This window comes from Bufo bufo, chromosome 2 (assembly GCF_905171765.1).
Source record: "Bufo bufo chromosome 2, aBufBuf1.1, whole genome shotgun sequence".
Taxonomy (NCBI): Eukaryota; Metazoa; Chordata; class Amphibia; order Anura; family Bufonidae; genus Bufo; species Bufo bufo.
In genome coordinates this window covers 502,126,583-502,145,772 of record NC_053390.1, presented here as the reverse complement: position 1 = coordinate 502,145,772, position 19,190 = coordinate 502,126,583, and the positions used below count along the sequence as shown (strand labels likewise).

General features: G+C 43.6%; 1 protein-coding gene across 5 annotated transcripts in view; it reads right to left on the bottom strand.

Annotated features, from left to right (window-relative positions):
- Positions 1-19,190, bottom strand: part of PDE4C (phosphodiesterase 4C) — a 1,350,958-nt gene that overhangs the window by 53,586 nt on the left and 1,278,182 nt on the right. For all 5 annotated transcript variants that reach the window (XM_040417808.1, XM_040417812.1, XM_040417809.1 and 2 more), the window contains 2 exons: positions 5,303-5,494; positions 4,968-5,004 (listed from right to left, as the gene is read on the bottom strand). In XM_040417808.1, coding sequence (XP_040273742.1) covers positions 4,968-5,004; positions 5,303-5,494 — 229 coding nt within the window. The remainder of the gene's footprint in view (positions 1-4,967; positions 5,005-5,302; positions 5,495-19,190) is intronic.

Here is a 19,190-nt window from a genome sequence, read left to right as displayed (position 1 = left end):
TCTTTTCCTGCTACTCAATTGCTGGAGTTCCTATATTTTTTACAAGACGGGGTGGGAACCCGACTTCCAGCGGCAAACGGACGGCAGAGTGCCACGAAGTTTTGCTTATATATTGTGGAAGCCAGTCATTAAAGGGATTTTCCACTTTTCCCATATTCATGACCCATCCTCAGGATAGGTCATCAATATCAGATCGGCCGGCGTCTAACTTCTGGCACCTCGTGCAATCAGCTGTTTGAAGAGAACATAGCCCCCCTGTGAGTGCTGCATTCTCCTCACTGTTTACCTGCTCGCATTTGACATTGCAGCGGCTGTGCAGTGCAATTACAGCTCCTCTGTCCCATTCACTTCAATGGGACACAGTGACTACAACTGCAAGCATTGGCGCTGCGTTCTCTTCAAACAGCTGATTGGCGGGGATGTCAGGAGTCAGAACCCCGCCGATCTGATACAGATGACTTATCCTGAGGATAGGACAACAATATGGGAAAAGCTCTTTAAGGCGGCTCTGTCACCAGGATCAACCCTATTAAACCAGGCATACTGACTAGTAGGGCTCATCATACTGATTAAAATTGTACCCTTCTTTTGTCTGGATGCTAAACAGCTGCAGAGAAATCTGCGTTTTATTTGTATGCAAATGAGAAATTCGAACACCAGGAGGTGGGGCTGAATCCTTTGAGCACTACTTTGTAACACCCCTTGTGCTCTGCACACTCCCCCTTCCCTTGACTGACAGGGCTAGACATCAGCATACTGAGGGCAGATCTGTGTCCTAGCATCTACATATCATATACTCTATGTACTATAGCTTCACCACACTGGGATCTGATCAGAAAGCTAATCTACATATCACTGCTTTATTCACACACAATATATGATTATAAAGAGAATAAGGGAGATATATCAAACTGGTGTAAATGGAAACTGGCTTAGTTGACCATAGCAACCAATCAGATTCCTCCTTTCATTGTTGACGACTCCTTTGGAAAATGAAAGGTGGACGCTAAATGGTTGCTATGGGCAACTAAGCCAGTTCTACTTTACACCAGTTTGATAAATGACCCCATTGGTGCTTCTTTATTTTTTAAAACTGGAGTAGATGTCAATTAATTTTGTAGTTTTTTTGGGGGGGGGGGGGGGGGGGGGAATGGTCAGAAACAGGAAATGCTGTTTCTCCCCATCTTGTCATGCCTTGTTTTAAGGTAGTGTGCTATGTGTGCATTTTGTAACATATCAGGCGCTATAATGCTGAAATAAAAAATCCTGTTCTAGCTTTCAATATATCTCCTTCCCTTTGCTTCAGACACAGCCTCTGTATGGATGATAGCCTTGCAAAAACAGACGATAATGTAAATAGGGCTGGCGTAGAACAAAGATTGATGTCCGTAGTAATTACTGTTTGGGGTAACGTTACATTCTGCCTGCCAGGAAAGTATTAATGCCTGATACCTATGCAAAACCTGTTTGTGTTATGTATCTACATTATTAAAATTTTTGGAAACTTTATTTCATTTTTTTAAGATTTTACTTTATTTTATTTTTTATTATGTGGCCACAGTTTAGCAGAGAACAGACTATCTATGTTTCCTGCTGTCCACAGAGATTACTGATAATTGGGATCTAGTGGTAACAGCCTATAGATTACATAAATTTGTACACATGTACAGTCGTGGCCAAAAGTTTTGAGAATTACATAAATATTGGAAATTGGAAAAGTTGCTGCTTAAAGAGAACCTGTCACCAGGATTTTGTGCATAGAGCTGGGGACATGGGCTGCTAGAGGGCCGCTAGCTCATCTGCAATACCCAGCCCCCATAGCTCTCTGCGCTTTTATTGTGTTAAAAAACAGTTTTGATCCATATGCAAATTAACCTGATATGTGTCCTGTGTCCGGAGATGAGTCAAGCGGAAAGGAGCCCAGCACCGCCCCGCGTCCTCCGAATCTCCTCCTTGCTGGCTGACGTCACAGAGCTGGAGCGCCGAAATCTCACGATGCGCGAGCTAGCGCATGCGCAGTGTCAGCATCATGTTCATTCCCTGTACTGGCATCAGCACAGGGAACGAACTACGCATGCGCTAGCTCGCGCATCGCGAGATTTCGGCGCTCCAGCTCTGTGACGTCAGCCAGCAAGGAGGAGATTCGGAGGACGCGGGGCGTCTGGCAGAGGAAACATTAAGGACAAGGGTGCACAGAGTGGCTTAGGTCCATTATTGGTGCAGTTAATTGTTCATTTGTACATGGATTAAAAGTACTTTTTCTCCAGAATGAAGCTAGCCCTACAAGGCACTGGGGGAGATTTATCAAAACTGGTGTAAAGGAAAACTGGCTTAGTTGGCTATAGCAACCAATCAGATTCCACCTTCCATTTTTCAGAGCTGATTGATCACTATAGCCAACTAAGACAGTTTTCCTTTACACCGGTTTTGATAAATCTCCCCCACTATGCCTGGTTTACCAGATTCCCTTTCATTTACATGGCTTGGTCATGAAGGGCTCAATAGTGGAATAACCCCTTTAAGATGTACGAAAACCATTATAACATAACAGGAAATTCAAGATTTTCCCTTTCCCCATGACAGCACCATAGAGAGAGATGGATCCGCCCCCACAATTGGACAGGAAACTTCAGAGCAATCAAAAAGGGAACACCCACTTCCTCCCTCAGTGTGGTTTCCTGTTCTCTGGACAGAGGAGCCTGAAGCATGCAGCCTCCAGGGCTGTGAAACAAGGAACATGTGAATATTTGTATTATGTGGTTGGTATGAATCTGGTTGGCTGCCTCATGACTTCAGGGCCTGGTTGGCTGCCTCATGGCTTCAGGGCCTGGTTGGCTGCCTCATGGCTTCAGGGCCTGGTTGGTTAGCGTCTCTGCCTGGTCGGCTGAACGCCTGTAGCGTCTCTGCCTGGTCGGCTGAACGCCTGTAGCGTCTCTGCCTGGTCGGCTGAACGCCTGTAGCGTCTCTGCCTGGTCGGCTGAACGCCTGTAGCGTCTCTGCCTGGTCGGCTGAACGCCTGTAGTGTCTCTGCCTGGTCGGCTGAACGCCTGTAGCGTCTCTGGCTGGCGGCTTCTGCGGCCGCGTCTGCATGGCTGTACTTGGCTCTGAGTGGGTGTCTATGTGACTAGCTGTGCCTGAGGTGTCGCCATGTCTCGGTGGTGGTCTACCTTGGTGGCCATGCATGCAGGTTAAACTAGTTCTGTGGCTATGTCTGGTTGTCAATTTGTAGTTTAATGGTCTACAATAAGCATAGCACTCCAACAAAGCCCTATAATGAATCATGGTGGGGAATGAGAAGATGGGCTGGACCATATTGTTTGGATGGCCTACAGGACCTATGGCGTACCAACAAAGCCCTATAGGGCTCATGGTTGGGAGTTAGAAGATGGGCTAGAACATTCAGTCTGGATGGCCTACAGCAGGTGTGGCGCACCAGCAAAACCCTATAAATACTTGCCGCCGATCTAGAACTTCCCAGGGAGGCCCTGGAGGGTTGGCGGTTATCTGCTGCGGTACTTCGTGCAGTAGTTCCGGCGATGGGTGACCCTAGGAGGTCTGAAGGGTCCAAGAGGCTCTTTGGACCTCTTGCGGCAGATCCGTGAGCTCCTCCAGGGGATGGATGCCACGGTAGGATTCCATCATCAATGCCAGATTGCGAGTAAATTTGGAGATTTTGACATCTGAAGTTCTTCTGGTAAATGTAACAAAGGGCCTCCAGTGGATCTTGGATTAAAGCATCTGTCTCGCAATATATTCTGCACCAAAGGAATCGGTGTTCAGCAATCATCTTCAGTTTGATCATTCTTTACTTCTTTAAAGGGAACCTGTCACCGGGATTTTGTGTATAGAGCTGAGGACATGGGTTGCTAGATTGCCGCTAGCACAACCGCAATACCCAGTCCCCATAGCCCTGTGTGCTTTTATTGTGTAAAAAAAAAACACTATGTGATACATATGCAAATTAACCTGAGATGAGTCCTCTATGTGAGATGAGTCAGGGACAGGACTCATCTCAGGTTAATTTGCATATGTATCACATAGTTTTTTTTACACAATAAAAGCACACAGAGCTATGGGGACTGGGTATTGCGGTTGTGCTAGCGGCAATCTAGCAACCCATGTCCTCAGCTCTATACACAAAATCCCGGTGACAGGTTCCCTTTAAGATGTTTTGTTAGATCTGTTATGATTATTTTGATAAACACTTGATGAGAAACCCATATGAGATTTATTTTAAGATTATGCTGGGTTTTAAGTATACTGTAATGTCTAGTATTAAAATTTCCTAGGTTTTGGGATGTTTATTGATACAACTTTTTTTTTGTTCAGACCTCTTGTTATCCTTTGGGTTCCCTATGCTTCCATCTGGGTATTCTTAGCTTAGATTACTTTTAAAGCACGGTCTCGCCCGAGGGGTGTTTTTTATATCTCTCCTATTCGGTCTCTCTATGGTGGTGTCATGGGTGAAGGAAAAAATTATAATTACACTTACCGGTAATTGGATTTTCCAGAACCCATGACAGCACAGCTCTAATTCCCTCCCTGGTGCTTATGGTTGATGAGAATTGTTTCTGTCCAATTGTGGGGGTGGATCCATCTCTCTCTATGGTGTTGTCATGGGTTGTGGAAAATCCAATTACCGGTAAGTGTAATTATATATTTTTTTAATGTTTTTTATAAAACTATAATTTTATACTACTGCGGTTTTATGAATTATTTTTTATATATGACACTGTGCAGTGCTTTTATTCTGCCTGCTTTCCATTACAAGTGAAGGTAATTTAGATTGAATTATCTTCCAATACAAGTCAGGACTTGTGTTGGGGCATGGCAATTTTTTTTTCCTCATGCTATATTTGAGAAAAAAACCTTAGTGTGCCTCCATGTAAGATGTCCATGGAATGGGGGCCGCAAACTATGTACAATAACATCCATCAACCATGTGCGTTCAGAAGTAAGTTACTCACCTGTGCAAAAGGGGTCACTATCATGTCTTCTCCATGCCTAAAAGAGAGATCCACAGATACATTTAACATCAGTGGTGGCTTACATTACTGTATTCCTGGTCTACAGCTTACAACGTAGTAAGCAGTTTGAGCACCGCTAACCCTTGATATTACTGTGTGTTACGTTTTTACTACTCTGGAGATCTTTGTCACTTACATCGGTTGCAGACCTCTTGTCATCATTATAAGTGCACATATTAAAGAGGAAAATATTCCTCTTTATACTACTGTATATTGACAGTTAAAACAAGCTCATGTTCCTGGTATCACATTTCCTATACAGTGTATATACTCACAAGTCGCTGGCAATAGACGAGTTCCTTGACATGGCTTTAGGAGAAAGGTCATAGTCGCTGTCAGATCGGTAAAGAAAAGACTCTCTTCTCTGGCTGTGGGGAAAGTTGCCCTGCAGAACCAGGCCTGATCCTGGACTGGCCTGCGGGTCCAAGGGGCTTCTGCCTGCTGATAAGCCATTTTCAACATCAAAGCTGAAAGAAAAGTAAATATAATAATAATCAAAATACAAAAGACTACATCTATATGGTAGTTGTCATACACACCGTATTTTCATACCATGAAGATTTTTTTTAAAAAAACAATTGTTCTTTAAAGGCTATGTACACCTTTGGGGGAAATTTTGCCTTTGGGGGCAAAAATCTTTTTTAAAATTGGTCTTTATTAAAAATATTGAGCCATTCTGTCACAAAGGGTTAACTGTTTTTCGAGCTGTGTGACTGGTACTTTCACTTTGTCATCTAATAACCCTTATCTCTAAATTTATAAGAGGTCATTGAAACTTATTTAAGCCGCATTCTTATCAGTAAGATGAGGATTGAGCTTTAATGAGTGCTATAATGTCACAGAGCAGAGATAAGGAGCCATCAGCCTGATGGAGCAGAGAGAAAATCCAGATCCTGCTAATAGAGCATCTTAGCTCTGTACAGAGAGACTCCATATTTTTAATCAATTTGAAAAAAACATTTTTCCATTAGAATAAATACAGTGCAATCATTTAAAAAAAATTCCCCACAAAGGTGTACATAGTCTTTAACCCCTTAATGACCAGGTCTGAATAGGCCTTAAATGGACACTTCCATCAGTGTTTTTTTTTTAAACGTGATAGAAAACATTTTTAAAGAATTTTGGCTGTTTTTCTTTTTTGATTTTGGCAAGACTTTATAATTGAAAACTAAATACAACATACTGCCCCTCCTGTAGTGCTCAACACAGAGAGATACAACTCCTATATAGATAAAGATGATCCCACTGTTATTTTACTGCTGCTGCAAGAGACATATGTTAATTGCTAGTAAAACAGTAGATGTAGAATTTAGGATGACAGTAGAACACTCTATTTTGCTCTTGATAGTCCTAGAAAAAGATGTGCACAGAAAATCATTGCACTTAGACTAATGTGTGATGCTCTAATTGAGTCACTATAGGGGTCTTACAGGGTTTGTCTTACTGGCCATACACATTCAATAGCCGTTAGCAGACAGTTATGTCTCCCGACTGCCTCCTGGCTTCCCCATACACATTTGGCTGGGCTGAATGTGTATGTGTATTCTATTGGGAGAGTGGAGAAAGCCACTGGCAGACACTTCTGGCAGAGGCTTATCTCCAGGTATAACAAAAGGATTGGGCAAAAATATTCATTTTGCCCAGTACTTCTCTGCCCCGACATAATCTGTCAGGGGAGAGTCGGGAGCTCCCCACACACATTAGAGTGCTGGCCAAACCCAACATTTCTGGTGACTTCAGCTGACAAAAGTCTAATGTGTATAAGAACATTCAAAGTCAGAACAAAGGAGGAAGTTAGGAGCCAGGATAGGAAGTAAAATACATAGATTGACTTAAAAAAATTATATCCCCAAAACTATCCACCCATTTTTTGTAAACTATACAAAATATTCACATATAGGCTGTTAATATGTGGTAAGCAACTATGGTAGTGTCCCTTTAGACAGGTATTCCAGGATTTTGATATTGATGGCCTATCCACATTATAGGCCATCAATATTAGATCAACGGGGTTCTAAAATCCCGCACCACCAACTATCAGCTGTTACCTTGTAGCTCCAGTGCCTAATGTTGATGCTGCAACTACACAACTCCGTCCATTGTGTAGTGGACAGAGCTGGTAATTGCAGCTCCCACCAGTACACAATAGATGGAACAGTGTAGTTGTGGCACCTGATCAGCAGGGGTATAGATGACACCTATTGATCATGTGCTCGCCGGGTCCAATAGAGGAAGCGGCTTCTGTCTTCTTAGGGTCCCCAACTGTCACTGAGCTTACCTGATCCGCAAGCCTGCAGAGGCTTTTATCCCACAGCGTACATGACAGCGTTTCAAATTAAAACCCAGCACCAAGAGTCATACATGTCAGCTTTTGCTAATATGGCTGCACTTCCTGTTGTCAAAAAAGTTAAAACAAAACAAAAAAAAACATACTGCTCTAACATCTATCGGTAGTTTTCTGCCTTATGTAAGAATAGTCTGAGGGTATGTTTACACAGGTAAAATCTGCAGCGGATTCTGTCACTGATAATAGACGTTTTCTGCTGCGTAATCCGAAATCAAAACGCTAATAACAGCTTCCCATTTACTTCAATGAGGAAAACGCCACTGTTTTTATGCAGTGTGAACATACCCTGAATGCTGTCGATGAAGACCCTTGATTTAGGTCAGGACATATTTTTGCAAACTGTTCTGTGTCCTCTAATGTGTTGAGAAGAGTAAAGACAGAACATGCTGTATCCGGGCAGTGCAGAATATTTTAGGACTGATCTTGTGGGAGGCAGTGACCTACCAACTCAGATGATTAGTAAGGATAGGATAGAATGGGCTGTGTATTCATGTAAACAGAATAACAGCTGGTGGGAATTGGGACATACTCCAAATAAGAGAAAGAAAAGGATCCACCAAAAATAAAATTATAGACAGAAACAGTCTGCACATGCAGTTATAGTAAATTCTCTCTTTGCTCCACTGTGCAGGACACATGGATTCTAGGCCAAACCATGAAAAGGGGTATATAAGCCAGTGTTTATTACATCAGACAAATATTTTTAAAAGAGGACATTTTCATGGACCAAGTACCTTCAGCACAACTCCTTTAATACATATGCAAAGTAGCAGTTAAAGGGGTTGTGCCATAAACTAGTTTTCACTCTAAAGGGTATTGTCATTCATTACTTTAACTCCCATTCCCCCTTGGATAGCTTTCTTTTTTTTTTTTATTGACCTCATTAGCAGTATTCTCTTATCCCCCATGCTTGAATCTTACTTCCTGGTTTGTCATGTGTCTGCTGTCACATCTTGCCTTAGGAAAGTGAGATCTGTCCTGACATCAGCAGATCATGTGTCACTAACTTTGAACTTGACCACAAACTGTCATCTTCTCAATATGTTTAAAGGCTATGTACACCTTTTGGAGGCAATTTTTTCCATTATTGCATTGTACTTATTTAGAGCAAATTTTTTTTTAGCAATTGGTCTTTATTGAAAAAGTTTGAAACCATTTCTCTGTACAGCCTTGAGATTCTCTAGTAGCCTGCTGTCTGTTTTCACCCAGTTCTGTCAGGCAGCTGAGCTGACAGCTCCTTATCTCTGACCTCTTAAAGATACATTATAGCTCAGTTCTTATCTCACTGATAAGAATGTAGCTTAAGTAAGTGTTTATGACCTCTTAGTAAATGAGAGATAAGGCTAATTAGATGACCAGCACAAAGTGAAAGTACCAGTCACACAGCTTGAAAAACAGTTAACCCTTTGTGACAGAACGGCTCAATATTTTTAATAAAGAACAACTGAAAAAATGATTTTTAGCCCCAAATCAGTAAAATGCAATTATAAAAAATGCCCCTAAAGGTGTACATAGCTTTTAAAGGAGTTGTGCAGCACTGATATATTGATGACCTGTCCTCGGTATAGGTCATCAATATCAGATAGGCTAGGGTCCAGTGTTTGAAGAGGCCATGGCACTGGTCTGAGCTCTGCGTTCTCTTCACTGTTTAACTGCGCGCTGTCTAGCTTGCAGCGGCGGTGCAGTAAAATTACAACAGATCGTCCGGTTCACTTGAATGGGATGAGCAGTTGCACCACTGTTACAAGCTAAACGGCGTTCAGTTAAACAGTGAAGAGTATGCAGCACTCACACAAGTGCCGTGGCTTCTTCAGTACAGCTGTTCTGCAGGGGTGCAGGGAGTTGCACTGAAAATGATGACCTATAATGAGGATAGCACAAATAAAAAGTGGTAGAGCAGCACAATTTAGACCAAAACCGGAATGCAACATCCTCCATGGGACCGCAGATCCACAGCAGTCCAGGAACAGCAATGAAAGATGGTAGTCACAGCAGCATATCCAGTGCGTCATTTATTGGAAGCCTTGAATGCACACACAAAGAAAGTACGACGTTTCGGCTACGCAGTAGCCTTTGTCAAGTATACAAAAGGTAAAAACTGGCAATGTTAAATACAGATATGTGACCTCTCCCACCACAAGTTGGAGCCAATCATTAAAAAGCTCAGCCCACTCAATGCATCAGTGCAATTAAAAACAGCCTCTTCAGTAATCAGGCCATCTGAAACATATAATGAAATAAATCTGTACCTGAAACATATAAACATCGTCCAATAACGCTAGACCTATTCCCATCCATCTCGGCGTCTGGCCAATCACAGTGCGCATGTCCATGACGTCATCGCGCTATCGCCGTGACGCGTAGCCGTCAGTCACGTGCATAATGTGTCATCGAGTCACATGATGATCACGTGTTGAGCGCAAGGTCCTTTGCACACATGAAAGTACAACCAACTGGAAGGTCCTATCAACAGACCTAACTGTTCGGCCTGTGTGTGTCAATGGGGACAAAAACATGTCTCACACACAGACAACCACACAGGGGCAAAGCAATATATCCACTTTATCTAGATAGATATTCCATGAGGTCGGACACATATAGAGCATGGCCATTTACAATTTGATGGATATGAAAAGAAAAAAAAAGGCTTAAATCCAACGGAACCGGACAAAACAATGTATCAGATACACAACACAGATCTATATTGTGAATAGACATGTGAACTTAGTGATCAAAACAAAATGATGTAAATAAACCATAATCTACCATTAAAAACATTGTCTATACTGAGTCAGACATGAATAGAACACTACCTATCTACATTGTTTACATTAAATTCAATGTTGAGTCCTTGGGGTTGTAGCGATTGTAATGTAAAGATCCATTTCAGCACTTTTTTCCTCAACATGCGCTCCCTATCACCACCCCTCTTGGGGACGTCAACAGAGTCAATGACCCTAAATCTCAATTGACTGACAGAGTGTCCACAGTCAACAAAATGCTTAGCCACCGCTTTGTCCACCATTTTTTTCCTAATGGTGCTTTTGTGTTTGTTAATACGCTCCCTAATTTCCATAGTTGTTTCTCCCACATAGATCAAACTGCAGGGACAAACAATCATATAGATTACAAACTTGGACCGACATGTATAATATCCTGCAATGTAGTATTTCTTGCCACCGTAAGGATGTACAAAGGTGTTCCCCTTTAACTTATTCCCACAGTTAAAACAACCCAAACATGGGAAGTTCCCCATCTTTCTGGGTTTAAGGTAAGTTTGACCCCCTTTAATAACACCTCCAATGTCTGTCTTAATCAGCTTGTCACGGAAATTGGTGCCGCGTTTGTATGCCATCAATGGCGGACTGTCAAATTCATGTACAGTCGGAAAACCCCTATGAAGGATATGCCACTCTTTTCTCAGAATAGGTGTTCTCAGCACTGTGGTTGCCATAAGTGGAAACAAACGGGATACGTCCCTGCTTGTAGAAGAAGACTGAAATGTGGACACTCTGTCAACCAAGGAGACCCTGGCCCTAGACCTACGCAATAACCCCCCAGGATACCTCCTTTGAGAAAATTTATTACACATCTCGTTAATCCGATGGCTGAATACATGATCATCAGATACTACTCATCTAACACGCAGCATCTGACTCCAAGGCAAGGAATCTAACATGCGGCGTGGATAACAGCTGTCATATCTCAGGAGGTTATTCCTGTCGGTAGGCTTCTTGTACAAGTCTGTTTTCAACTGGCCCTCTTCAATGTAAACCCTGACGTCAAGAAACTGTAACTCCTCAGAGAAGGAAGTCACAGTAAATTGAAGACCGGGTACCCGATTGTTGAGGTGTAGATGGAAATCATTCAAAGAGTCAATAGAACCACTCCAAATCATAAAAATCTCGTCGATGTAGCGCCACCAACACAGGACCCACTGATGAAAAGGTGATGCATATACCAGTCTGTCTTCAACCACCGCCATAAACATATTGGCATAAGTTGTTGCAACCACGTTGGACCCCATGGCCACACCGTGTGACTGTTGGTAAAAGGTGTTGCCAAAGAGGAAATAATTCCTCTTGAGGACCAACTGAAGGAGGTTGAGGACAAACCGGCGGGCATCAGGAGTGAGTCCCGTGCCGGCCAGCAGGGCCGGTGCTTCCATAGAGGCAAGGGGGGCAATTGCCCCCGGGCCCCCGAGTCCTTAGGGGCCTTCCCGCGCCGGCCCGCAACTAACTTTAGGCAGGACAGTCACACAGAGATGAGCGCTTCCATTATGGAAGCGCTCATCTCCAGTCATCTGTATTGCCGTCCTCAGGACAGTGATACAGATGGCTGTGCGGCAGGGGAGGGAGAGGTGTGTCCCTTTCCCTTCCTCTGATAGGCTGCCGGTCTAGTGCCTGCAGCCTATCAGAGGCCGGCAGGCGGCACGATGACGTCATCGCGCCGCCTGAGCCCTGAGTCGTAGACAGCGCGGGACACAGGCCGGAAAAGGCCTGCATCGCATCGCTGCCAAGGAGGTAAGTATAAGTGTTTTTTTCTTTTTTTTTTTTTCTGTACAATACTGGTGGCTACCGGCACATGATAGGGGGGGCCCTATGGCTAGTGGCACATAATAGGGGGGCCCTATGGCTAGTGGCACATGATGGGGGGCCCTATGGCTAGTGGCACATGATAGGGGGGGCCCTATGGCTAGTGGCACATGATAGGGGGGCCCTATGGCTACTGGCACATGATAGGGGGGCCCTATGGCTACTGGCACATGATAGGGGGGGCCCTATGGCTACTGGCACATGATAGGGGGGGCCCTATGGCTACTGGCACATGATAGGGGGGGCCTTATGGCTACTGGCACATGATAGGGGGGGCCCTATGGCTAGTGGCACATGATAGGGGGAGCCCTATGGCTAGTGGCACATGATAGGGGGGCCCTATGGCTAGTGGCACATGATGGGGGGGCCCTATGGCTAGTGGCACATGATAGGGGGGCCTTATGGCTACTGGCACATGATGGGGGGGCCACCTATGGCTACTGGCACATGATTAGGGGGGGGCCACCTATGGCTACTGGCACATGATAGGGGGGGGCCACCTATGGCTACTGGCACATGATAGGGGGGGCCGCCTATGGCTACTGGCATATGATAGGGGGGGCCGCCTATGGCTACTGGCATATGATAGGGGGGGGGGCGCCTATGGCTACTGGCACATGATAGGGGGGGGCCGCCTATGGCTACTGGCACATGTTGATGGGGGTCTCAGGCTACTGGCACATGATAGGGGGGCCCTATGGCTACTGGCACATGATAGGGGGGGCCGCCTATGGCTACTGGCACATGATAGGGGGGGCGCCTATGGCTACTGGCACATGATTGGGGGGCATCTATGAGGGCACATTTTACTGGCACATTATTGGGGGGCATCTATGGGGGCACTTCTTACTGGCACATTATTGGTGGCACTATAGGGGCATCTACTGAGGCCACAAAGAACGGTTATTTTATATGGGGGCTCTGTATAGGGGCATTTTATACTGGGACACATTGTGGGGGGTACTATGGGGAAGGGGGGAGAGGACTACTATGGGGTCATCTACGGTGGCACTGAGAAGGGGTATTTTATGCTTACAAATTATGAGGGACACTGAGGGCATCTACTGGCGCACTATATATCGGGCATTTTATACTGGTACATTATGGGGGCACTAGGGGGGAGAGGAGCACTATGGGGGCATTTACTGGGGTCACTATATAGGGGTATTTTATACTGGCACATTATGGGAGCACTATGGGGACATTAGCTCAACTGGGGGCATTACAAGGGGGTATTTTTTGCACTGTCACATTATAAGGAGAATTATTTCTACTGGGGGGGCATTATGGTGGGCTTTATTACTCCCCCATGGTATGACCCCCTAGTAGCAGCACCATCCTCTCCCTGCTCTGCTATCCCTCTGCCCCTTCTCCAAATTCTTATTATGAAATCTTTCTCATTAGGATAAAACGCAACATCAGCTCCGCCGAGCCCCCGGCCAAAGTGTGGAAGTGGCGTCCGAGATCCCCAAGGGCCAAGCCGAGTAACTGTAAGTTTTCATATGAATTATGTATGTTATACACATATAGCCTACACTGTGCCCCACAATATACAGTATACCGCTACACTGTGCCCCAAAATATACAGTTTCTTCTGTAAAAGTCATCAAGTATCATGGGGGGGGCCCCTTATTGTTTTTCGCCCCAGGGCCCCATTTCACCTAGAACCGGCCCTGCCGGCCAGGGCCACATCGACGACATTTAATCCATAATCATGTGAATTAGACGTATACAGCAACACAACATCAAAACTGTCAAAATAAAAATGAGCCGGTAGAGTGATCTCACTCAACCTAGTCAAAAAATGCGCAATGTCTCTGACATAGGAGGGCGCTGAGGTTGCATGGACACGGAGCAGTCTATCAAGAAAGATGGCAATGGTGCTAAAGATAGATCCCCTGCCAGACACAATGGGTCTGCCAGGAGGGTCAATCAGGCATTTGTGTATCTTGGGTTGCACATAAATCAGCAAACTTGGATAGATTACAAACTTGGACCTTTCGGTCCAAGTTTGTAATCTACACTCACCTAAAGAATTATTAGGAACACCATACTAATACGGTGTTGGACCCCCTTTTGCCTTCAGAACTGCCTTAATTCTACGTGGCATTGATTCAACAAGGTGCTGATAGCATTCTTTAGAAATGTTGGCCCATATTGATAGGATAGCATCTTGCAGTTGATGGAGATTTGAGGGATGCACATCCAGGGCACGAAGCTCCCGTTCCACCACATCCCAAAGATGCTCTATTGGGTTGAGATCTGGTGACTGTGTGGGCCATTTTAGTACAGTGAACTCATTGTCATGTTCAAGAAACCAATTTGAAATGATTCGAGCTTTATGACATTGTGCATTATCCTGCTGGAAGTAGCCATCAGAGGATGGGTACATGGTGGTCATGAAGGGATGGACATGGTCAGGTACAATGCTCAGGTACTTGGCACTAAGGGGCCTAAAGTGTGCCCAGAAAACATCCCCTACACCACCACCAGCCTGCACAGTGGTAACAAGGCATGATGGATACATGTTCTCATTCTGTTTACGCCAAATTCGGACTCTACCATTTGAAATGCCTCAACAGAAATCGAGACTCATCAGACCAGGCAACATTTTTCCAGTCTTCAACAGTCCAATGTTGGTGAGCTCGTGCAAATTGTAGCCTCTTTTTCCTATTTGTAGTGGAGATGAGTGGTACCCGGTGGGGTCTTCTGCTGTTGTAGCCCATCCGCCTCAAGGTTGTGCGTGTTGTGGCTTCACAAATGCTTTGCTGCATACCTCGGTTGTAACGAGTGGTTATTTCAGTCAACGTTGCTCTTCTATCAGCTTGAATCAGTCGGCCCATTCTCCTCTGATCTCTAGCATCCACAAGGCATTTTTGCCCACAGGACTGACGCATACTGGATGTTTTTCCCTTTTCACACCATTCTTTGTAAACCCTAGAAATGGTTGTGCGTGAAAATCCCAGTAACTGAGCAGATTGTGAAATACTCAGACCGGCCCGTCTGGCACCAACAACCATGCCACGCTCAAAATTGCTTAAATCACCTTTCTTTCCCATTCTGACATTCAGTTTGGAGTTCAGGAGATTGTCTTAACCAGGACCACACCCCTAAATGCATTGAAGCAACTGCCATGTGATTGGTTGACTAGATAATTGCATTAATGAGAATGAAATAGAACAGGTGTTCCTAATAATTCTTTAGGTGAGTGTATATGATTGTTTGTCCCTGCAGTTTGATCTATGTGGGAGAAACAACCATGGAAATTAGGGAGCATATTAAGAAACACAAAAGCACCATTAGGAAAAAAATGGTGGACAAACCGGTGGCTAAGCATTTTGTTGACTGTGGACACTGTCAGCCAATTGAGATTTAGGGTCATTGACTCTGTTGACGTCCCCAAGAGGGGTGGTGATAGGGAGCGCATGTTGAGGAAAAAAGAGCTGAAATGGATCTTTACATTACAATCGCTACAACCCCAAGGACTCAACATTGAATTTAATGTAAACAATGTAGATAGGTAGTGTTCTATTCATGTCTGACTCAGTATAGACAATGTTTTTAATGGTAGCTTATGGTTTATTTACATCATTTTGTTTTGATCACTAAGTTCACATGTCTATTCACAATATATATCTGTGTTGTGTATCTGATACATTGTTTTGTCCGGTTCCGTTGGATTTAAGCTTTTTTTTTTTTTTCATATCCATCAAATTGTAAATGGCCATGCTCTATATGTGTCCGACCTCATGGAATATCTATCTAGATAAAGTGGATATATTGCTTTGCCCCTGTGTGGTTGTCTGTGTGTGAGACATGTTTTTGTCCCCATTGACACACACAGGCCGAACAGTTAGGTCTGTTGATAGGACCTTCCAGTTGGTTGTACTTTCATGTGTGCAAAGGACCTTGCGCTCAACACGTGATCATCATGTGACTCGATGACACATTATGCACGTGACTGACGGCTACGCGTCACGGCGATAGCGCGATGACGTCATGGACATGCGCACTGCGATTGGCCAGACGCCGAGATGGATGGGAATATGTCTAGCGTTATTGGACGATGTTTATATGTTTCAGGTACAGATTTATTTCATTATATGTTTCAGATGGCCTGATTACTGAAGAGGCTGTTTTTAATTGCACTGATGCATTGAGTGGGCTGAGCTTTTTAATGATTGGCTCCAACTTGTGGTGGGAGAGGTCACATATCTGTATTTAACATTGCCAGTTTTTACCTTTTGTATACTTGACAAAGGCTACTGCGTAGCCGAAACGCCGTACTTTGTTTGTGTGTGCATTCAAGGCTTCCAATAAATGACGCACTGGATATGCTGCTGTGACTACCATCTTTCATTGCTATAATGAGGATAGGTCATCAGTATATTACCACTGCAAACCCATTTAAACCCTTAAGGACCAGGCCATTTTTTGCAAATCTGACCAGTGTCACTTTAAGTGGTGATAACTTTAAAACGCTTTGACTTATCCAGGCCATTCTGAGAATGTTTTTTCGTCACATATTGTACTTCATGACACTGGTAAAATGAAGTCAAAAATTTTTTTATTTATAAAAAAAATACCAAATTTACCAAAAATTTGGTAAAAATAGAAAATTTCCAAGTTTCAATTTCTCTACTTCTATAATACATAGTAATACCTACAAAAATAGTTATTACTTTACATTTCCAATATGTCTATTTCATGTTAGGATCATTTTGGGAATGACATTTTATTTTTTGGGGATGTTACAAGGCTTAGAAGTTTAGAAGCAAATCTTGAAATTTTTCAGAAAGTTTCAAAAATCCACTTTTCAAGGACCAGTTCAGGTCTGAAGTCACTTTGTGAGGTTTACATAATAGAAACCACCCAAAAATAACCCCATTCTAGAAACTACACCCCTCAAGGTATTCAAAACTGATTTTACAAACTTTGTTAACCCTTTAGGTGTTCCACAAGAATTAATGGAAAATAGAGATACAATTTCCAAATTTCACTTTTTTGGCAGATTTTCCATTTTCCATTTTTTTTTCCAGTTACAAAGCAACGGTTAACAGCCAAACAAAACTCAATATTTATGGCCCTGATTCTGTAGAAACACCCCATATGTGGTCGTAAACCACTGTACGGGCACACGGCAGGGCGCAGAAGAAAAGGAACCCCCGCGCATTTAGGCAAGGTGCCTGCTCAATGATTTGAGCAGGCACCTTGTTCCGATCACCGCCAGGCGGCGGTGATCGGAAATACACATGACGTATCGGTACGTCATGTGTCCTTAAGTACCGGGACAACATGCCGTACCGGTACGTCATGTGTCCTAAAGAGGTTAATCAATAACAAGTGACAACTTATAAAGAGGCCTATTTAAAGGTGTTTTCCAGCCTCATGCTCGTTTTACCAGCCCCAGGAGTGTGTTGTATCTAATAAAAAAAAAACACACACACTCAACTACTCCCCACCACTCCTTTCTTGCCTGTAAACGTCCAGACTGGGTCCAGGGCGCCAATGCATCTAATGACTGGCCTCAGCCATGACGTGTCCCATGATAAGGTCAGTCAATGGCTGCAGCAGCATATGTAACCCTGTCCTAAGGTCTACAGGCTGGGGACAGAGCAGTGGGAGCAGGTATGTTTTTGTTTTTTTTATGAGGGACAACACGCTCCTGTGGCTAGTTAAAAACTAGCAATAATGCTGGACAACCTCTTTAAAGCTGACAATCTATATGGCTGCATTGCCTCTGGCTGTCTAAATAAAACAAAAATAATACCAGTACATCTGAAGGTAGAACAAACAAAATATCAAACTAATGACCAATCTGCCTTATTATTTACTAGTATATGACGGTGGAAATCCTCTTTTCATTACTCTTGTCATATGATAACTAAAGATCTGAAACATCTGAAATAAAGGAGTATGACATGTCTCAAGACGTTAAAGCACACAAGTGCAAGGTCACCAAGCTATATTTATATCTCATGGGACAAAGATAGATGATGCATAGGTATTTGTAGCACATAATGACTATATAAGACTGACTGTGGAAAGCTGCATTGCAATACCTACCTCTCCCTCAGTTACACTTGTACTGTCTTGCTCCAGCTGGGTATTAAATGTCAACAAGGATCCCTCACGACCTGTTACCATTATTCACACATGGGATGAAGAAATGTAAAATACTACTTCATTCCCTTTCATTACACAGAAGAAAATATATTTTACCAGTTTACTAAAATGGGGCATCATTAGGTTACGTTCACAGCTGCGTTTTTTCAACCGCAAATTAACGGTGCGGCAGGTTGAGCATGCACACTCCTTTATCTCTATGGGACTTGCCGGAGATAGCTGAGCGCTGTACTCAGCTATCTCCGGCAGTGCCATAGAGATGAATGCATCGGCATGTCATGTTCCAAAATATAAGTTAGGCAAATATCACATCAGCATTATGATTTCCATCAGAGGAACAGAGACACAGAAAAAAATTATCATCAGTTGTGCTATGTTTGTGCCAATTCTGTCTGGTTTTATTTCATTTTTTTTCTTTACAGTGGACAGTGCCTTTTCTTCTGTCAAAAATAACTGAAACCCAACTAAATTGACATAAACTGACCACAACTGATACTCAAAATAACCAATGGAAACAAATGGAGATAGCAATTATTTTTTTGTTTTTTTTGTTCCTCAGATGGGCCAGCAATATGAAAACCACAACACAACTTTGCCTTACCACAGGATATCTATCTCTCTCAATCTCACACCCAGTGCAGTGGGCGCAGAAGTAATCCTCATTATCTGTTTGCCCATCTGTCTATCTCTAGCCATATACACTCACTGAGAAAAAACTAACAAACCTAAATAGAAATGTCAGATTGCTGCAATATTCGGCATGCAGTTATGTCTCGGGCTGATATGTAAATGATTACAGGTGCGGTCTGTTTAGACACTGGGTCCTGCCACAAGAGGGTGTAAACTACTTCCCCCACTGGCATATGAAAAGGCTCTCAGAGGCTACTTTTGGGTAGTGTACTACTTAGTGAGATATTTTTGACATGCCTCTATGACGCACTTGAAGACATTTTACCCAGTTAACAGACTTTGAAAGGGAGTGCATCATTGGACTCAGAGAAGCAAGATGGGCGCTTCTACGAACTGCCCGCCGTTTAGGCCGTTATCACTTAGCTGTTAGAAAAGTTGGGAGCAGTGGTTACAAAAGAGTATGTG